The 19,848-nt window shown below is 41.2% G+C and overlaps 1 protein-coding gene across 4 annotated transcripts in view; it reads right to left on the bottom strand.

The window, feature by feature from the left end:
* Positions 1-3,104: 3,104 nt before the first annotated feature.
* Positions 3,105-19,848, bottom strand: part of LOC147307834 (uncharacterized) — a 40,732-nt gene continuing 23,988 nt past the window's right edge. Inside the window, exons 3-6 of one of the 4 annotated variants that reach the window (XM_086272960.1) lie at positions 19,587-19,802; positions 17,595-17,846; positions 4,133-5,140; positions 3,105-4,048 (exon numbers count right to left, since the gene is read on the bottom strand). In XM_086272960.1, coding sequence (XP_086129086.1) covers positions 3,987-4,048; positions 4,133-5,140; positions 17,595-17,846; positions 19,587-19,802 — 1,538 coding nt within the window. In that variant the 3' untranslated portion in view covers positions 3,105-3,986. Of the gene's footprint in view, positions 5,141-17,594; positions 17,847-19,586; positions 19,803-19,848 lie in introns of all 4 variants that reach the window. The other 3 variants (XM_086272957.1, XM_086272961.1, XM_086272962.1) reach the window with 3 other exon arrangements.

The raw sequence follows: 19,848 nt of genomic DNA, 5'->3' as shown, positions 1-19,848 counted from the left end.
ATTGCCCAGGGTGTGAGTGGGCGTTAAGGCGTCTGGGAAGGGATCTCAAAACTGGATTATAGATGGCCGACAGTTGGTGTCGTAAGCCACTGCCTCTGTGCAAAATAGTCGCTCACAGTGGCTTGCAAAAGTATTCGGCCCCCTTGAACTTTTCCACATTTTGTCACATTACAGCCACAAACATGAATCAGTTTTATTGGAATTCCACGTGAAAGACCAATACAAAGTGGTGTACATGTGAGAAGTGGAATGAAAATCATACACGATTCCAAACATTTTTTACAAATAAATAACTGATAACTGAAGTAATGTTTGATAACTCTGAAAAAGGTTTGATTTTCATTGGTCTTTCACGTGGAATTCCAATAAAATTGATTCATATTTGTGGCTGTAATGTGACAAAATCTGGAAAATACTTTTACAAGCCACTGTAAATACATACTTATTAATATCTAAACCATACTTAACATTCTATTGAATCCTACTATTCATTGTTACCCCTAATTCCTATCATTACTTTCCCCAAACAATAAACAAGGAATGAAGTAAATGTATAAACCTAGCTACCGTGATAGATATGATTTTGATACAATTTAGCATAGTTATATATACAATGGGTCATCAACTTATCAGTTTCATATTCTTCCAAAAGCAGTTTTCGAAACATCTTTATGAACTGACTAATGCTTGGACATTGTTGTAGATCCACAGGAAAACTGTTCAACAGTTTTACCACACAAATGGTAATACAAAATATTTTAACCTTTGTCCGTGCTGTAAGAGTCTTCAGATTTCATTTTCCCCTCAATTCATAGTCCCCTTCTCCGTCAAAAAACATCCTCTGCACATATCCTGGTAACATATTCTATCTGGCTTTGTACATAGTTTTTGCAGTTTTATATTTTAAAAGATCCATAAACTTCAGAATTTTTAATTTCAAGAACATAATGTTAGTGTGGTCTCTAAATCCTGCTTTAGTAATCATCCTGGTAGCTTTTTTCTGAATTTTACATAACGGTTGAAGTGAAGTTTTGTATGCATTTCCCCGGATTTCCACACAGTATTACAAATATGGCAGTATAAGTGAACAGTAAAGTACCCGGAGTTTTGGAAAAATGCAAAAAATGTTTAGCTTTACTCGGTACAGAGTTGTTTCTTGCCAGTTTAGCTTGTATATGCTTTATGTGAGGTTTCCAGCAGATTTTGTTGTCTATTATCAAATCCAGAAATTTTGTATAACTTGCTCTACCTCAACAAAATTTATCAACAATTTTGCTCCAGCATCCTTTTTACAATGTCCAAATAATATAAATGTAGTATTATTCAAATTTAGTGATAACTTGTTTCTGTCAAACCATGTTTTCAGTTTAATCATTTCTGGTGTGATAATTTCCAAAAGCTGCTGTGAATTCTCTGCAGCACAAAAAACATTTGTATCATCTGCAAATAAAATAAACTGTAATATATCAGATGTTTTACATATATCATTGATGTACAGGATAAACAGTTTTGGTCCCAATACTGATCTCTGTGGAACTCCACAAACAATGTCCAGGCACTCTGATATTCACCAAGCTTCACAAACTGTTGCCTGTCTCTCAAATAACTCCTGACTCACTCTAGCACCACTCCTCTAATGCCACAGTACTCCAGTTTATCAAGTAATATTTCATGATTAATTGTGTCAAAAGCTTTTTTTTTAGGTCAATGAAAACATCAACTGTGTATTGTCTATATTATTGGTGATATTTTCAATAAGTTCCATTAACGCCATGGATGTTGATCTGTTTGGTCTGAAACCATACTCACTGTCCATTATTATTTTATATTTATCTATAAATTTGTCAAGTCTATTAATGAAAACTTTTTTCAGTATTTTTGAAAATTGTGAAAGTAGAGAAACAGGCCTGTAATTTGTGAATTGGTGTCTATCTCCATTTTTAAACAGTGGTATTACTTTCGCTGTTTTTACTTGTGTTGGGAATTGACCAGTTTGTAGAGACAAATTGCACGTGTGTGTTAAGGGTTTGGAGATGCCATCAATATCTTTCTTAACGATTTCCATATCAATGTCATCAAAGTTTGTAGAATTTTGTGTTTGTGATTTCCCGACAATATCAATGATTTTCTTTTCTTCTACTACCGTTAAAAACATTAAATGAGGATTACGTTGAATGAGTTTAGTTTCTTTCTCTGCACAATTTCTTGTATCAGGAATTCTATCAGCCCAACACTTACAAAGAATTTATTGAACTCATTAACCACATCACTCATGTTACTAGCATTATTAGTGAAATACAAAGGATAATTTAACTGCCAAGAACCATTTTTAATGATGGCATTTAATGTTTTCCAAATCCCTTTAATGCTATTTTTATTCATATTTAATAATTTCTCATGACATTCCTTTTTACATGACCTCAAAACACTAGTTAATTAATTTTTATATTTTATGATGTGGATGCCAGGTCCTAATAGGTTAATAAAGAAGTTAAAGATTTTGATACAAATTGGTGTTACGATAGCTCCGAGAGGGAGGGGTGTGTTCTTAAATTGCATGCTATTTTAAATTCATGTTGGGTACCTCCTAAGGAATTGTTGACCGCATTAAATAAGTCCACTGTAATGTTTAATTGTCTAAGTTGATCTGAAAATACCATTGCAGATTTGTTTGAATAATTTTTCATGTCACCGATGGTGGTATGAAAAAGGAAGACATGCTCTTAGCAGACAGGGGAGTTGTGTGTTCAGTGTTTGCTGTTATGTGCTCCACTTTTGTTCTGAAACACAACTTCAGAAGACATTGATGGAGTACAGTTGAGGACCTGGAAAGGAAAGTGAGGACGAGAATCAATGAACTTAGTATGATAAAGCCCTTTGAATGTGTTGAATCTTCCTGGCCAGTTGCTTCACCAAAAGGCAGATCACACAAAGCCCTGTTTAACAGCTCGTTTGGAAGTACTGTTAGTTTTTCAAAGAGCAGCAGGATTGTGCAGTCGCATGTTTTAAAGGCTTTTCAGAATTTCTACAGGCTGGAAAGATGTTGATTCAGGGTTTTGGAACACAATTTAAACCAAAACACAAAATTTACAGGAGATGTAAAGTTTGATGCCAACAGTTTTAATTGAACATACAAGATAAAATAAAATTAAAAAAAAAGCTCTCTAGTATGTTTGACATAAGCACATGGAGGCCAAAAGCAAACAAAGATAAATAAAGATGAAGACTCCCAGGGAACTTCTGAGCTCCTTTATGGGAGATGAGTCACCAGCTCCTCCTCCTTTATTATATAATTATCAATATTTTATCTTTAAACGGAATTATCTACAATCTTAAACTGGATTGTTTAATGTCAAAATGGAACACAACACTGTTAAAATGACACATTAGTCCATAAGTTATGTTATAAATATAAATAATAAATGAGCTTAAAATATGGATCACAGACAATTTGAGAACAGATCAACTTGTCAACATTGTCATTCCCTAAAATCTTCTCTTTCCATCTGAAAAGCACTTGCCATAATGTCAATCCAACTACTACATGGGTAGTTTTTTTTTTTTAAACTGATATTTCCAAGTGTGTTTTGGAGAAATAGTTATTTTTACATCAAGACACTAAAAATATCTCAAGCACTGTCGAGGCCATGCCAAAGAAAATGAAGAAACTTCAGCAAAGACAAAGCCTATAAACTATAAAACAATGTCAGAAAAAGGTGATAATGGTGCAAACATTTTATGGTGCAAGACAAACTTTGTCTTGTCCATGTGTCAAAACAGAAACTGAGCTTCCGAAAGCCTTTTTAAATTTTCAGTTTTCAATGACCCAAACACTGTTTATGTGTTCTACCACCACCATTTTCTAAGAATGAAACTTAGCATGTAGCATCTTTTCCTAATTGCATTTTCAACTGTACTGGAGAACTAAAATGTTTCACACAGGTGCTGAAACAGTGTGGTTTCTCACTTTTGTGAACTGGCATGTGTTATTTCAAGTTTCCCTCTACCTGAATCTTTTCTAGATTGCTACAAGAATGTGGCTTCTCACCTGTGTGAATTCGCATATGTATCTTCAACTGACCCCTCTGAATAAACCTTTTCCCACAGGTAGAACAACAATGTGGCTTCTCACCTGTGTGAATTCGCATATGTATCTTCAACTGACCCTTCGTAGTAAATCTTTTCCCACAGGTGCCACAACAATGTGGCTTCTCACCTGTGTGAATTCGCATGTGTCTCTTCAACTGACCCCTCTGAGTAAATCCTTTCCCAAAGGTGCAACAACAATGTGGCTTCTCACCTGTGTGAATTCGCATGTGTCTCTTCAACTGACCCGTCGTAGTAAATCTTTTCCCACAGGTGCAACAACAATGTGGCTTCTCACCTGTGTGAATTTGCATGTGCATATTCAAAATGTGTTTCAAACTAAATCTCTTCCCACAGGTGCTACAAGAATGTGGCTTCTCACCTGTGTGAATTCTGATGTGTCTACTCAAATCTGACGTCCACCTAAATCTTTTCCCACAAATGGTACAAGAATATGGCTTCTCAACTGTGTGAATTCGCATGTGGCTTCTCAAATTTGATTTTATATAAAATCTTTTCCCACAAGTGCTACAGGAATATCGTTTTTCATTTGCATGGAATTCCATGTGTACTTTCAAATGGCTTTTCTGATTAAACGTTTTCCCACAGGTGCTGCAAGAATGTGGTTTCTCACCTGTGTGAATTTGCATGTGTCTAGTTAACTTTGACTTCCAAAAAAATCTTTTCCCACAGGTGCTACATAAATGTGCTGTCTCGGAATTTTGAACACTCGGGCCTGATACGATTTGCTCCCACTCATTTCTGTGCGAGTTACCATCCTTGATTTCATCCTGATCTGCGTCAGGAGATTTGTGAGAATGGAGCTGGTCACTGCTTGGTTCTGGTTCACTGTGGCCACTTTCTTCACGAGCAGGAAAAGTTTCAGTCTCCTGCTTTAGAACAACCGTTTTTTCCACTTCAGTGGTACAGAGTTCCTCCTGTTCCTCTTTAATCTGTGAAGGATCCTCCTGGTGTAGACTGGAGTTCTTCTCCTGGTTACAGACCTGCTGAGTTGTGAGCCCATCCTCGTCCTTACAGTCATGTTGTGGAAAATCTTAAGGGACATATCAAAAAACATACATTTGAGAAATTACAAGGTAAGCTTAACCATTAAGCATATGGCTTAGACAGATCATCTACGATGAGAAAAGACACACACACACACACACACACACACACACACACACACACACACACACACACACACACACACACACACAAAGTGGTATCTCTTAAATTTTGTTATCAAAGTGCACAAAACATTTAAAAGTTTGCTTAAAATTATTCAAAAACTTTACAGGACACTCACTTCAGGATTTATTTATTGTTTAGATTAACCATTCATTGCCTTAAAGTTGGGGAGAATGGGAGGTAGAGCCTTCAGCTTTCAGGTCCCTCTTCTGTGGAAAAAGCTGCCAGTTTGGATTCGGAAAACAGACACTTTTTAAAAAAATAAAAAAATATTAGGCTTAAAAAAATTCCTTTTTGATAAAGCATACATTTATGGCTGGATCAGGTGGCCCTGATTAGGCTCATTGAGATTTAAACTGGGTGAGAGAACCAATCTTTCTTATACCTGGGGGTATAGAGTTCAGCTAAAAGCTCTGCTTCCCATCATGGTGAGGCGGAAGGAAGGCACAGAAAGCTGGATAGAAGAAGAAGATCAAAGTGAGCGGACAGAAAAGGTAGTGGTTAACAGGTCAGAAAGGTAAGGAGGTGCGAGGTTATGAATGGCCTTGAAGATGAGCAGAAGAAGCTTGTGGAATATCCAGAATTTCACTGGGAGTCAGTGAAGTTCCTGAAGAACAGGGGTGATGTGCTGGTAGGAGGCAGTTCTGGTGATAATGTGAGCAGCAGAGTTCTGAACCAGTTGAATCTTATGGAGGGATTTTTGGGGGAGACCATGCAAGAGAGAGTTGTAGTAGTCAGTGCGGGAGGTAACAAGACTGGGCAAGAATGGATGTAGACTGGGTGACAAGAGAAGGACGAAATCTGTTAATGTTGCGTAGATGGAAATAGGCAGAACAGGTGAGATTATTGATGTGAGATTTATAGGAAAGTGAACAGTCTAGGATGACACCAAGGCTCTTAACCTGAGGAGAAGGGAAAACTGGAGTTATCGATAGTGAGTCAGAAGTGGTTTGCCTTCAAAAGGTTGGATTTGGTGCCAATAAGGAGGATTTCAGTTTTATCCTTATTGAGCTTCAGAAGGAGTAATAAAGGTAATATTAAAACTAAGAAGCTGCTGCCATTGTTGGAAACTGGAATTGGCTGGGCCACGCTATGAATCCTGGGATAGGTTGGGCAGCGAAGGATACACCCGACCCATCCTTCAAATCTGGAAATGAAGGACATTTGCCGGCCGCAGTTGGAGGATTCTTTGAATTTGGACAGCCTTCGTCGAGTCGCTGTAACGCAATCGGCCTACAAATGCAGCCTCTGAAGGATTTGATTTCGTGGCTCAAGAGTTGGGAGTTCGCCTTGTAATCAGAAGGTTGCCAGTTAGAGCCCCAGCTTGGACAGTCTCGGCCGTTGTGTCCTTAGGCGAGACACTTCACCCGTTGCCTACTGGTGGTGGTCAGAGGTCCTGGTGGTGCCAGTGTCCGGCAGCCTCGCCTCTGTCAGTGCGCCCCAGGGTGGCTGTGGCTACAATGTAGCTTGCCATCACCAGTGTGTGAATGTGTGTGTGAATGGGTGGATGACTGGATGTGTAAAGCGCTTTGGGGTCAATAGGGACTAGTCAAGCGCTATACAAATACAGGCCATTTACCATTTGATTTTGATAGTCGACGTAATCGTGACTAGTCGACAAGTCGTGGCAGCCCTACCTTACAGTATAAACCCCCTTCAGGACACTGTTGTTGGGATTACAGTGGGATGCAAAAGTTTGAGCAACCTTGTTAATAGTCATTATTTTCCTGTATAAATCGTTGTTTGTTACAATAAAAAATTCTCAGTTAAATATATCATATAGGAGACACAGTGATATTTGAGAAGTGAATTGAAGTTCATTGGATTTACAGAAAGTGCAATAATTGTTTTGATTTTTTTGGGGGGGGGGGGGGGGTTTGCCTGTCCCGTTTGGCTCTTTTGCCATCAGAATTGTCTAAAAGTGAAGAAAGCTGCCCAACGGATTTAATTTACCAAATTGACCATCCCAGTCTTGCCGTAATGGTCTATTTGATTCACCTTTTGTTTATTTTATTTTATTTTCACTTGCTAAATACGGGACAGACTTGACTGGGGAAAAGAAAGGGGAGAAAGAAAGAGGGAAAGAAAAATAGCAGGGAAGAGGAACGGTGATAAAGGGCAAAAAACAAAAAACAAAATAAGCAGACAAAAAAATACATGTATCAATCACCTGGATCACCTGTTGAGAAAGAAAAATGGCAGTGGTTCCCAAACTTTTTTTGCTGGGTCCCCTTTTGTTTTACAAGAAAAATGTTCGCGCCCCCCCGCATGCACGCACTAACACATCCTCCAACCACACACACCCATATTTTGCTCCATTACGGTTTATTTCACACCTCAAACATTTAGTAAACAATTAAGCAAATACAAGTAATCTGCAATAAATTACAGGTAGTAAGAAAATAAACTACCAACTAATTTACGCTACGTCCGCACCTACACGGGTATTTTTGAAAACGCAGCTGTTTTGTCCACATGTAAACGGCGTTTCGAATCACCAAAAACTGAGATTTTTTTCAAACTCCTTTTTTGCGTTTACGTGTGGACGAGGAATACAGAGTTCGTCACGCAACGTCAAAGGTATGTGCGCCACGTTGTTTACATGAGATGAATTGCAGAATGGCAGATAGAGACGAAATACTATTAATCTGACTATCTGCAGGTTTTACACGCAGTTACTGTCCCTCCATTTACAAAGGCAGAGGTGTCACAATGTGATTATTTTACGTGTAGTTGTTTTTTTCCTCTGTAATAATATTCAACATTGCTATCAATACATTTTTCAAAAAATGCCTCTGTACAAAATAGGTTTAAAAACAAACTGGGATACTGTTTGTCCGTGATTTGAACCGGGGGAACAAATCGTGGCAGGATCAGCCTGATATTACTGTAACTTTACTGTATAAAGTATAGTATAGTATGTATATCTCCAAAATGTCAGGAATAGTTAGTCATTACAACAAGTGTTTGTGAACTAAAAATCACGAATATGGGATACTGTTTGTCTGTGATTTAAACACCCCACCGCTGCTCCCGATGAAGGGAAAAAGCAATTCTGCTGAGGAGGCCTACCTTGGCACTTGTGCAGGTGAAGCCAAAGGGAAGATATGCTTCACCATATTTACTAGTCTCTGGCTTAGAATGAAGTTGGTTTGGAAACATATTCAGCTATGCTTCATCTCCTGCTTTGAGTTTCTGTAGGCGCCCGTGCTAGCAGTGTCCAAGCGTTGTTTCTCCCCCACCCCCCCTTTTCATCCCGCGCCATGGCTCTGCGCACCCGCTAGGGGGCAGGCCACACACTTTGGGAAAGTCTGATCTATGGGAATATAACAGTAAATACTAAATATTAAACATTATCGTGCAGCACGTAAGATCGACAGCGCACACTGTGCTTTGAGGTAGGAGCCAAAAAGGGTGTAGTTGGTGTGTGTGAGTACCCGTGTGTACACCTGTGAGCATGAGCACGCTTGTATTTAAAAGGTTCCTTTATGTAATGATCTGCTAGTGGGTGTGGGGAGCCACAGCCCCGTCCTCCAGGGCATGAAGCAGGTATGGAGGAGATCAAGACTCCAGAGGCCCTCAGAACACAAGAGACCAGGGAAGACCAACAGAGGGGCAGCCGCAGCACTATCCCAGAAAGAGCTGAGGAGAGCCCCCCATGAGGGGTCACTCAGCAGCCACGGAGCATCATCATCATTGTTTATTTATATAGCACTTTAAAAACACACAAGGCTGACCAAAGTGCTGAACAACAGAAACATAATAGATACCATAAGAATAATAAATACGATAAAATAATAAACATAGCGAAAACAATAAAATACAAGTCAGTCAACCACTGAATCAAAAGCCAGTGAATAAAAATGCGTTTTCAATCTGGATTTAAAAACCATCACTGATGTCGATTGCCTAATGTGAAGAGGAAGATTATTCCAAAGCTTAGGGAGCCACAATAGAGAATGCTCGTGTAACCCATGGTTATTTTATTGCCAATTGTATTCTGTTTTTATTCTAATTTGAAGTGTTACTGTTTTGTTAAATGCCGAGTTTTCCCATGTACCGTGAATGCACTTTCACTGCATCCGCCTGCACGGAGCTAGATGCGCAAAGCTATGTGGATATTCAGTCTTGTAACGTGTTGCGCTACGGAATTAATGTTTTCTATGAAGAATATCCTGGCTGGTTTTTTTTTTTTTTAACGTGGTAGAAATCTGCTGCAAGGACCGAGCGGTGCCATCTAAGGACTGGATGCCACTGGAGGTGCCTAGAAAGGATGTTCTCACTCTGAAGGCCACCTGTTTCCTTGGAGGGTGGTAGGATACAACGATTTGCAATTTTTTTTGGATTAACGTTTTTTTTCTGAGATCTCAGGACACTTTATGTTGTTACTTTCTTTTTTTTGGGTCAGATCTGATTCCACTTAACACAAAAAAACTGATGCATCAAAAAGCAAAACTGTGACTAAAGACAGTTAACACTTACTAAGAACACTGAATACTAAGTGCACTGAACTGAAATGGACAGCCTACCTGACACATTTATGGACACTTTAAGTGATATATTGTACATTGTTGAGATTTACATGTTTGAAATGGTCTAAATTTTTTGTTCATGTCTATTTTTGGAGCATTTAAATGTTGAATACACTCAAATCACTTTTCTCCCTTTAAGTTGTTGTCAGTGTCTCATTCTGAGTGGAGGGATATTCCGTCTTTAAGTTGAGTTACCACTGCCAGTCTCCTTACGATCCTAACTGAACCCAACAAGAGTAGATTCTCAAATATTGTTTTTTTCGTTGACTTTGTATGACAGATTACTGTGGATTTGACTGTATTTGGACTACTCAGTTAAAAAGGGTGACACTCTGTCTCCTCTCAGTTTCAACCGTGATTTGGGGACTGAGAGCAACAGCTGCTCAGCCACAGCCCTGTCCTCCAGGGCATAAAGCAGGTATGGAGGAGATCAAAACTTGAGGCATCCAGAGGCCCTCAGAACACAAGAGACCAAGGAAGACCAACAGAGGGGCAGCCGCGGCACTATTGCAGAAAGAGCTGAGGAGAGCCCCCCCATGAGGGGTCACTCAGCAGCCGCAGAGCAGATGCCACGGGGAGTTGCAGTGACGTGCCGTGAGCTCCGCCGGCAGCCATCTGTGACAGAGTGGACCGAGCCCCAGGCCGAGAGGCCGGGGGCACCCCACCCACGAAGTGGCCCAAGCGAGCCTCAGGCCCCGACAAACAGCCACTAGGAGTGAGCCGGTGTGTACCTGGACGCCCATCCCCGGACACAAAGAACCACCAATGCACAGATGTCTGAGGGCGTCTGCCACTGGCAGGGGAAGTGGTGGGGGGAGATAGGCCTCCATACCTTGGAGGGCCTGAGATGTCCCTAGAGAGGTGGCGTCTGATACCCAACCTGACATATAGACACAGACAAACAGGCACACACAGATACAAACATCCATTTCCACCCTCATGCTCTCATGTGCACTTCACACTCAACCGACGTGGAGACAGACAGAGAGACACTATACACACAATCACACTCCCCAAGGGTACTCTAAGCCCCAGGTCTTGGTACCCTTGCCCCTGGAGGGGGAAACTGCACCCAAACCTAGGTAGTGTTACAGTTTTCCCTGGGGTGGAGAGAAGCAGACTGCCCTGACTCGGCAGCAGCACGGAGGCCCCACATTCCAGAACCCAATCGGATGGCCAACTCCTCCTCCTGGCCCCCACGTTCCAAAAGGCCGCAGAGAACGGGGGTGTGTGAAGACTCCAAGCCTCGCTCCGCCCGCTCATATGTAGTGTTGATGCATGTGTGTTCTAAGGTGCATTTAAAACCCAGGAGGGCATGGAGCTACCTGCCAGAGAGCAGCAGGAAAGCGCATAGCCCCCCCCCCGATAGCCTTCAATGTCTATGTGTATTTAAAATTGAGAGGTAGGCAACGACGCCAGGGGTGAGGTTGTACACCCTGATGTACACCCAAGATCCTATATGTATGTGTAATGAGAGTGTGAGTAATGTGAATGTCTAAGTTGTGGGATAAAATTGAGACACAGGAGGCCAGAAGGGGACAGAGGGGGAGATGCCTCCCCGCAACCCGCCAGGGAAAGGGGCCCCAGGCCCATCCGGACCGGGGCCCCAGGCCCATCCGGACCGGGGCCCAGTTCAGCAGTGCTGCCCAGCCCCACAGAGCCCGGGACAGCCCACCCGACCCCACCACAGAAAACTGCACCCACCCCGTCATCCACTCATCTTCCAGACTACACAAGACAATAGACACTCAGGCTGAGATCTTCCTCCATCTCTCCTATATCTCCCCCTCCTGCAGAGTGAGTTCCTGAAGAGAGGAGACCTCCTGCAAGATGTGACAATCTCCCCCACCAGTTGAAGAGCCCCCCAGGTGGCTCGATGCACTGGCAGCACCCTGCGCCAGGGCTGGGCTCCCATACACCCACCCGCCCACAACCCCAGCAACACACCAACCAGGACCCAAGCCCCCAAGGCCCAGCCAGGGCCCCAGCCCACAGACTGAGCACCCCGAGAACCTCATGCCCATCCTGGACCCACCCAAGGGCAGCCAGGCTACCAGGTCAGTAACCCACGTCCGTCAGCACAGACCCTCCCCTAGCCCCGCTGCACGCAGCCACGAGGAAACCGTCGCCTAAGAGCCAACAGAGCCCTAAACAGGCCATGACCGCAACCCCGGGTTGAGCCCTCCAAGGAAGATGCTCCTGGGGAATCCCCCGACGCCCCAAGCCTGTCGCTACCCCCACACCAATCACAACAGCGAATGTGGGACCAAACTATGACATCCGATGACCTGTATAGTGCACTCTATGTAATATTTTGTATTGAATTAATTGAAGACTGGGATTTCTAATTAAATGAAAGGTTGTTAAGTATATATGAGACCAGAAGTTTTGGTCTAAGTTAGCTGATAAATCCGCTTCCCATTTTGCAATAGGAAGTGATATTGATTCATCTGTTTTAGAAAGCATTCTGTATATTTTGGAAAGTAATTTGAGGGTTTTAAGAGTAAGAAATTGAACCACACTTGGTGGTGTTTTTAGTTCAACTTGACCCGGTTTGAATTTCTTTTTTACTATGGATTTAATTTGTTGATATTCTAAAAAGCTTTTCTTGTTGATCCCATATTGTGTAACTAGTCTGTCAAATGGAATAAATTCTGTTCCTTCTAATATATGTTCTAAGTATTTGATTCCTTTACCACTCCAATCTGAGAAGTTTATCATATTATTGTTTTGTAATATGTCAGGGTTGTTCCAGATAGGTGTACGTTTGCATGGGATTAATGAAGACGCCGTCAATTTTAGAAACTCCCACCATGCTGTCAGAGAAGAGCTGATGCAGACGCTTTTAAAGCATTCATGTCGTTGGATATTTGAGCTGATAAATGTTAGGTCTGAAATCTCTAGATTATTGCAAAGTGCTTGTTCTACATCTAGACAAGGTTCGTCTAAGAAGGTATGTTTTAGCCATCCTGAGATAAACTGAAGAAGTAGTGCTGAAAGTTAGGTAGTTCTAATCCTCCTTTATCCTTGGTCTTTTGTAGTGTTTTTAAGCTAACAATTGGGAGTTTATTTTTCCAAAGGAATTTGGACATACATGAATCTAGAGACCTGACCCAATCTTGTGGTGGTTTAGTTGGGATCATTGAGAATAAATAATTTATTTTTGGTAAGACCATCATTTTTATAGCGGCAACCCTTCCCATGAGTGATATGGGTAGACATTTCCACCTAGCCATATCACCTTCTACTTTGTTTAAAAGTGGGATATGGTTTAATTTAGTTAGATCTGTAAGCTTGGGAAAAACGTTAATACCTGAATATTTTATATTTCCCCGATTGCAGTGGTGTAGAAGAAGAATAATGGAAGGAGCAATTAATCGGAAGGACTGTAGATTTTGGCCAGTTAATTGAGTAATCTGATATTCTTGCAAGACTTTATCAATTCAATCACGCCAGAGATATTGGTTTGTGAGTTTTGGAGAGAAAGTAACACATCTGTATAAAGGCTGATTTTAAGTTCCACGTTCTTGCATTTTATGCCCTTAATTACTGAATTCTGTCTAATTGCTGCTGCTAGTGGTTCAATAGAAATTGCAAACAGTGAAGGGGAGAGTGGGCAGCCCTGCCTCGTGCAATAATTGTTTAAACCAAATCAGGCAGGTGCATAAATTTTGGCACTGTTGTCATTTTATTGATTCCAAAACCTTTAGAACTAATTATTGGAACTCAAATTGGCTTAGTAAGCTCAGTGACCCCTGACCTACATTTACAGGTGAATCCAATAATGAGAAATAGTATTTAAGGGGGTCAATTGTAAGTTTCCCTCCCCTTTTTTAATTTTCTCTGAAGAGTAGCAACATGGGGGTCTACTCTCAAATGACCTGAAGACAAAGACTGTTCACCATCATGGTTTAGGGGAAGGATACAGAAAGTTGTCTCAGAGATTTAAGCTGTCCGTTTCCACAGTTAGGAACATATTGAGAAAATGGAAGACCACAGGCTCAGTTCAAGTTAAGGCTCAAAGTGGCAGACCAAGAAAAATCTCGGATAGACAGAAGCGACGATTGGTGAGAACATTCCGAGTCAACACACAGACCAGCACCAAAGACCTACAACATCATCTTGCAGCAGATGGAGTCACTGTGCATCGTTCAACCATTTCAGGCACTTTACACAAGGAGATGCTGTATGCAAGAGTGATGCAGAGGAAGCCTTTTCTCCACCCACAGCGCAAACAGAGCCGCTTGAGGTATGCTAAAGCACATTTGGACAAGCCAGCTTCATTCTGGAATAAGGTGCTGTGGGCTGATGAAACTAAAAATGAGCTATTTGGGCATAACAAGAGGTGTTATGCACGGACTGGGAATCTTGTCAAAGTTGAGGGACACATGGATTCCACTCAGTATCAGCAGATCCTGTAGGCAAGGCAAGGCAAATTTATTTGTATAGCACAATTCAACAACAAGGTGATTCAAAGTGCTTTACAGAGACATTAGAAACAAAAACAAATAAAAAGTATGATTTAAAATTGATTAAAACAAGCAAACAAACAAAACTAAACACACACATTTCACACCTGTTCGCGCGATCTGAACCCTTATCGTAAGGGGAGCTACCAGTCCTTCTGTGGACGAGCTACTTTCTATTTTAAATTCCCTGAATTTAAAATACTCTCTAGACCCAGTCTAGACCCAGTTGGGGAGCTACCCAGAGCTCTAACCCACTTAACAAATAAAACAGTATGTAAAATCAAAACAGATAAAATTAGAACTAGATAAGATCAGTAGTTAAGCTTAAATTTCAAAACGTACATTAACTAATTAACAAACAAACAAAACAGTATATAAAATCAAAACAGATAAAATTAGAAATAGATAAGATCAGTAGTTAATGTACGTTTTGAAATTTAAGCTTAAAAGTGTGGATTTGGTGCTTTATTCAAATGCAGCTGAGAATAGGTGAGCCTTCAACCTGCATTTAAATAAACTGAGTGTTTCAGCTGATCTGAGGCTTTCTGGGAGTTTGTTCCAGATATAAGGAGCATAAAAGCTGAATGCAGCTTCTCCGTGTCTGGTTCTGACTCTGGGAACTGATAAGAGACCAGATCCAGATGACCTGAGGGATCTGGAAGGTTCATACTGGGTTAGGAGGTCACTGATGTATTTTGGTCCTAAACCATTCAGAGCTTTATAGGCCAGATATATATTTGTGTGTCATCTGCATAGCTGTGGTAGTTTATTTTGTTGTTCTTTATAATCTGTGCCAGTGGGAGCATGTAAATGTTAAACAGAGGGGGTCCCAAGATGGAACCTTGGGGAACTCCACATGTGATACTAGTCTGCTCAGATGTGACGTTACCTATTGATACAAAGTATTTCCTGTTTTCTAAGTATGTTTTGAACCAGTTTAGTACAGTTCCTGAAAGACCTGCCCAGTTCTCCAGTCGTTTGAGTAATATGTTGTGGTCAACTGTATCAAATGCTGCACTGAGATCCAGTAAAACTAAGACTGACATTTTTCCACTGTCTGTGTTCAGACATATGTCATTAAACACTTTTGTCAGAGCGGTTTCAGTGCTGTGGTTCTGTCTAAAACCTGACTGGAAGGCATCATAGCAGTTATTCTGTTTTAAGAAGTAATTGAGCTGTTGAGAAACTGCTTTTTCAATGATCTTACTTAAAAATGGGAGATTTGAGATCGGCCTGTAGTTTTTCATTTGTGTCTTGTCAAGATTGTCCCTTTTCAGTATAGGTTTGATTACAGCAGTTTTTAGTGGTTCTGGAAACACACCTGACATTAAGGAAAAGTTGACAATCTGTAACAGGTCTGACTCTAAAGTCTTTGAGACCTTTTTGAAAAAAGGTCTCAAAGACTAATGTCTTTGAGACCAATGTCCAGGAATCAGTGACAAAGCTGAAGCTGCGCCGGGGCTGGATCTTTCAACAAGACAACGACCCGAAACACTACTCAAAATCCACTAAGGCTTTCATGCAGAGGAACAAGTACAACGTTGTGGAATGGCCATCTCAGTCCACAGACCTGAAAATTACTGAAAATCTGGAGTGCGAGTTAAAGAGAGCTGTCCATAGAGTGCACTATAAAGGGGAATGGTCCAAATCACCTTCAACCACAATCCAGACTCTCATTGGAACCTACAGGAAGCATTTAGAGGCTGTAATTTCTGCAAAAGGCAGATCCACAAAATGTTGATTTCATGTCCTTTTTTGTGGTGCCCAAATTTATGCACCTGCCTGATTTTGTTTAACAATTATTGCACACTTTCTGTAAATCCAATAAATTTCATTTCACTTCAATATCACTGTGTGTGTCTCCCATATGATATATTTAACTGACATTTTTTTTATTGTAACAACCAACGATTTATACAGGAATATAATGACTATTAACAAGGTTGCCCAAACTTTTGCATCCCACTGTATTTCCCTATATGAATAAAATAGAAATTAACCGAGTGAAGGAGGCCATGTTAGACAAACTGAAGAATCATTTATGCACAAATCATAGTGGGAGTTGTTGTTTTGTTTTTTTAATAGGATGAGAGACTTTTCTTTAATAATGCCATATCACCTCACACAAGGAATGAGTTTCATGATTCTTAGTGCAATGGAACCCTGTTTGTACATTTTCTTCTCTTGTATGCTTTTATAAGGTCAGTACTGTTAAGGCACTTAGCATTCTCTTAAAATCTGTTTGTATGTTTTATTTACAGGTGGCCACTTGTTGGTGTATATTATATTATAAAAAAGAAAGAAAAAAGAAACAGAAGTTAAAAAGATGTTTGAAACTCAAGAGGTCAGAAATTCCACCAAGCGGAGCATTTTTAAAATCAGGGTCAAACCTATACATCTCTATAGTTCATAAACATGGAGCAAGCAGATGTTATAGACATTGATCAACATCTGCTTGCAGCAAATACACTGTATCCAGTGGCCAGGGAAGATTTAAAAAAAAAAAAAAAAAAAAAAAAAAAAGAAAAAAAAGAAAAAAAAATGTAGTCAAGAACAAACCAGGAACCAATAGCAATACCAGTTCTGAAAGAAAGTGATGATGGATTGGCCACACAATCAGGAAATCCACCAATAACATCACTGCACAGGCCTTGTGCTGGAATCCAAAGGGACAGAAAAAGAAAGAACCAGAAACACATGGCACAAGGGCACAACTACCATATTGTTGTGTGGTTTGTTAAAAGCTCAGTTTCAAATCAATATTTTAAACTGATTGTTCAGTCCTAATGGGGATAATTATGTTATCCACAAAAGGTCCAGTGGATGTACTCGGTCATAATGTATAGGGGTGTCTCTCGAATTTTGTTCATATGGGTGGACATATGCGGGCTACTGAAAACAGAGGTGGCACACCAAAAGCATAATTTAAGGTTTTTTTTGTTTGTTTGTTTTTTTTTTTTTTACATGTTGATATCAAATATAGGTCACTTGAAAAATGTGGCAGAAGGAGTGATGACTGCAATTCGTGAGGGACAAACAAAGTGACAATATGAATGACAAAAATGTATATGCAGGAACAATGTTTCAACTCATTGTAGGGTGTGTCTTCCTCTCTCTTGTACTCAACTGTATTATTTCCAACTTAGGACAGTCCTGACAAGGGCGACACTGTGAGGGCTAGACATTTTGGCTCTTAGAATATTACGTCAGTTTCCTTGTTGCAGTTTGTCCTTAGATTTGTCATGTGCCTCTATAACATATCTCTGAGGTCTCATTAGGACCCAACGTGAATTAGATCTATTAAGGTTTTGCATACCTATTCTGTGCAACTTTACTTCAGGGTTCCACATGATGCCCAGCTGCTGCACGGTCCAGATGATGCCGCTTTTGGTTTCCTGCTTCAGTGCAAGCTGCTCTTCTTCATGATTGATGGAGATTTCCTCCTGTTCCTCTTTAATCTGTGGAGGATCTGTGTCCTGCTGGTCCAAACTGGAGTTCCTCTCCTGGCTACATACCTGCGGGTCATCCAGTTCCTCATTTTCCTTACAATCACGTTGCTGTGGGAGGTCTTGATGGACACAACACACAAGAAAAAAAGTTACACTGTGAGCAGGTCTCTCAGACCTGGACATCAGTTCCCTCATGTGCAAATGGTTACTGGACTTCCTGACCAACCGCCGCCAACATGTCCAGGTGGATAACCACTGCTCAACTACAATCACAATGAACACCGGTGAACCACAAGGCTGCGCGATGAGCCCTTTCCTCTACTCCCTCTTCACCCACGACTGCAGACCTGCTGATGGTTCCAACACCATCATTAAGTTTGCAGATGACACCACGGTGATTGGCCTAATCAGTGACAACGGTGAGGCCGCCTACAGGGAGGAGGTAGATCGTCTGGCTGAGTGGTGCGACACAAACAACCGGCTGCTTAACACTGAGAAGACCAAGGGGCTCATCGTGGACTACAGGAGGAATGCTGACCCACATCCACCCATCCACATTAAGGGGACGGCTGTGGAGCGTGTGAGCAGCTTCAAGTTCCTGGGAGTCCACATCTCCGAGGATCTCATCTGGACGACCAACTGCTCCAAGCTGGTCAAGAAGGCTCACCAGCGCCTCTTCTTCTTGAGGACTCTGAGGAAGAACCACCTGTCCTCAGACATCGTGGTGAACTTCTATCGCTGCACCATCGAGAGCATCCTGACCAACTGTATAACAGTCTGGTACGGGAACTGCTCTGTCTCGGACCAGAAGGCGTTGCAGAGGGTCGTGAAAACTGCCCAGCGCATCGCCGGAGCACCACTTCCTGCCATAAAGGACATCTACAGGACGCGGTGTCTGAAAAGGGCTGGGAAAATCCATCAAAGACCCCAGTCACCCATCACATGGACTCTTCACCCTCCTGCCCTCTGGGAGGCACTACAGGAGCCTCCGGACTAAGACCACCAGGTACCGGAACAGCTTCTTCCCCACAGCTGTCAGACTCCTGAACTCTGCCTCCTGACATCTGACCCACGTTAACACATGGACTGGACATACACACACCCACAATGGACAACTGTACCCTCAAACACAATAATAACATGGACTGAACCACCACTCACAACCACTAGCACTTTATATAGCCTCTGTAGAAATTATCCACACCCTCACTTATCTTAACTGCACTACTGTATAATTCTGTGTAAATAGTCATTCTGTACAATAAGATAATTTTTTAAATCTACAACTGTTTATAACCTGCATAGTTCACATTTCTGTATATCTCATATTTCTGTATAGTTTTTTATATTTATATCCTGTTCATAGCTTGTACTCACTACAGCCTGTACATACTTATAGATATAGCATATTCATAACATACTTCATACCGTGTACGTTATAACATACCATAATAGACCCATTTCTGTAATATACTCACATATCTATATTATTGCTAATATCTATTTGTAATATATCTATATCATGGCTAAAGCACTTCTGGATGGATGCAAACTGCATTTTGTTGCCTTGTACCTGTGACATGTGCAATGACAAACTTGAATTCTATTCTATATGCGAGCAATATTTAAATATTCTCTCTCATGCAGTGAACAGCGGAGATTTCTGTCTACATGCAGAAAGTCATCATTTATGAGGCATACAGCTTGCCACTCCAACTTGGTCCTTGTGGCCAATAATCCAGTTTTCATCGTCATCGGCAGTATCCCAGGCGGTAATGCACGCCATGTGTCTTTGTGACATTTTGATGAGTCCTATTCATTTCTATATTATGAAATCTGTATATGACACTTTTACATACCTATTCTGGTCCGCTTTACTCCAGGATTGCACAACAAATCCAGCCGTTCTCCGGTCCAGACATAAATGCTTTCAGCTTCCTGCTTCAGTTCAAGCTGCTCTCCTTCCCCACTGATGGAGATTTCCTCCTGTTCCTCTTTAATCTTTGAAGGCTCTGTGTTCTGCTGGTCCAGATTGGAGCTCCTTTCCTGGTCACTGACCTGCTGATCATCCAGACCTTCGTGTTCAACAAAGGGACACAAGAAAATAGTGACGAATGTGAT

This window comes from Aulonocara sp. 'chitande type north' Nkhata Bay, linkage group LG18 (assembly GCF_057382095.1).
Source record: "Aulonocara sp. 'chitande type north' Nkhata Bay isolate Kocher_YH1m ecotype deep benthic linkage group LG18, A_spYH_male_GT1.1, whole genome shotgun sequence".
In the NCBI taxonomy this organism is placed as follows: Eukaryota; Metazoa; Chordata; class Actinopteri; order Cichliformes; family Cichlidae; genus Aulonocara; species Aulonocara sp. 'chitande type north' Nkhata Bay.
This window is presented reverse-complemented; position numbering and strand designations above follow the sequence as displayed.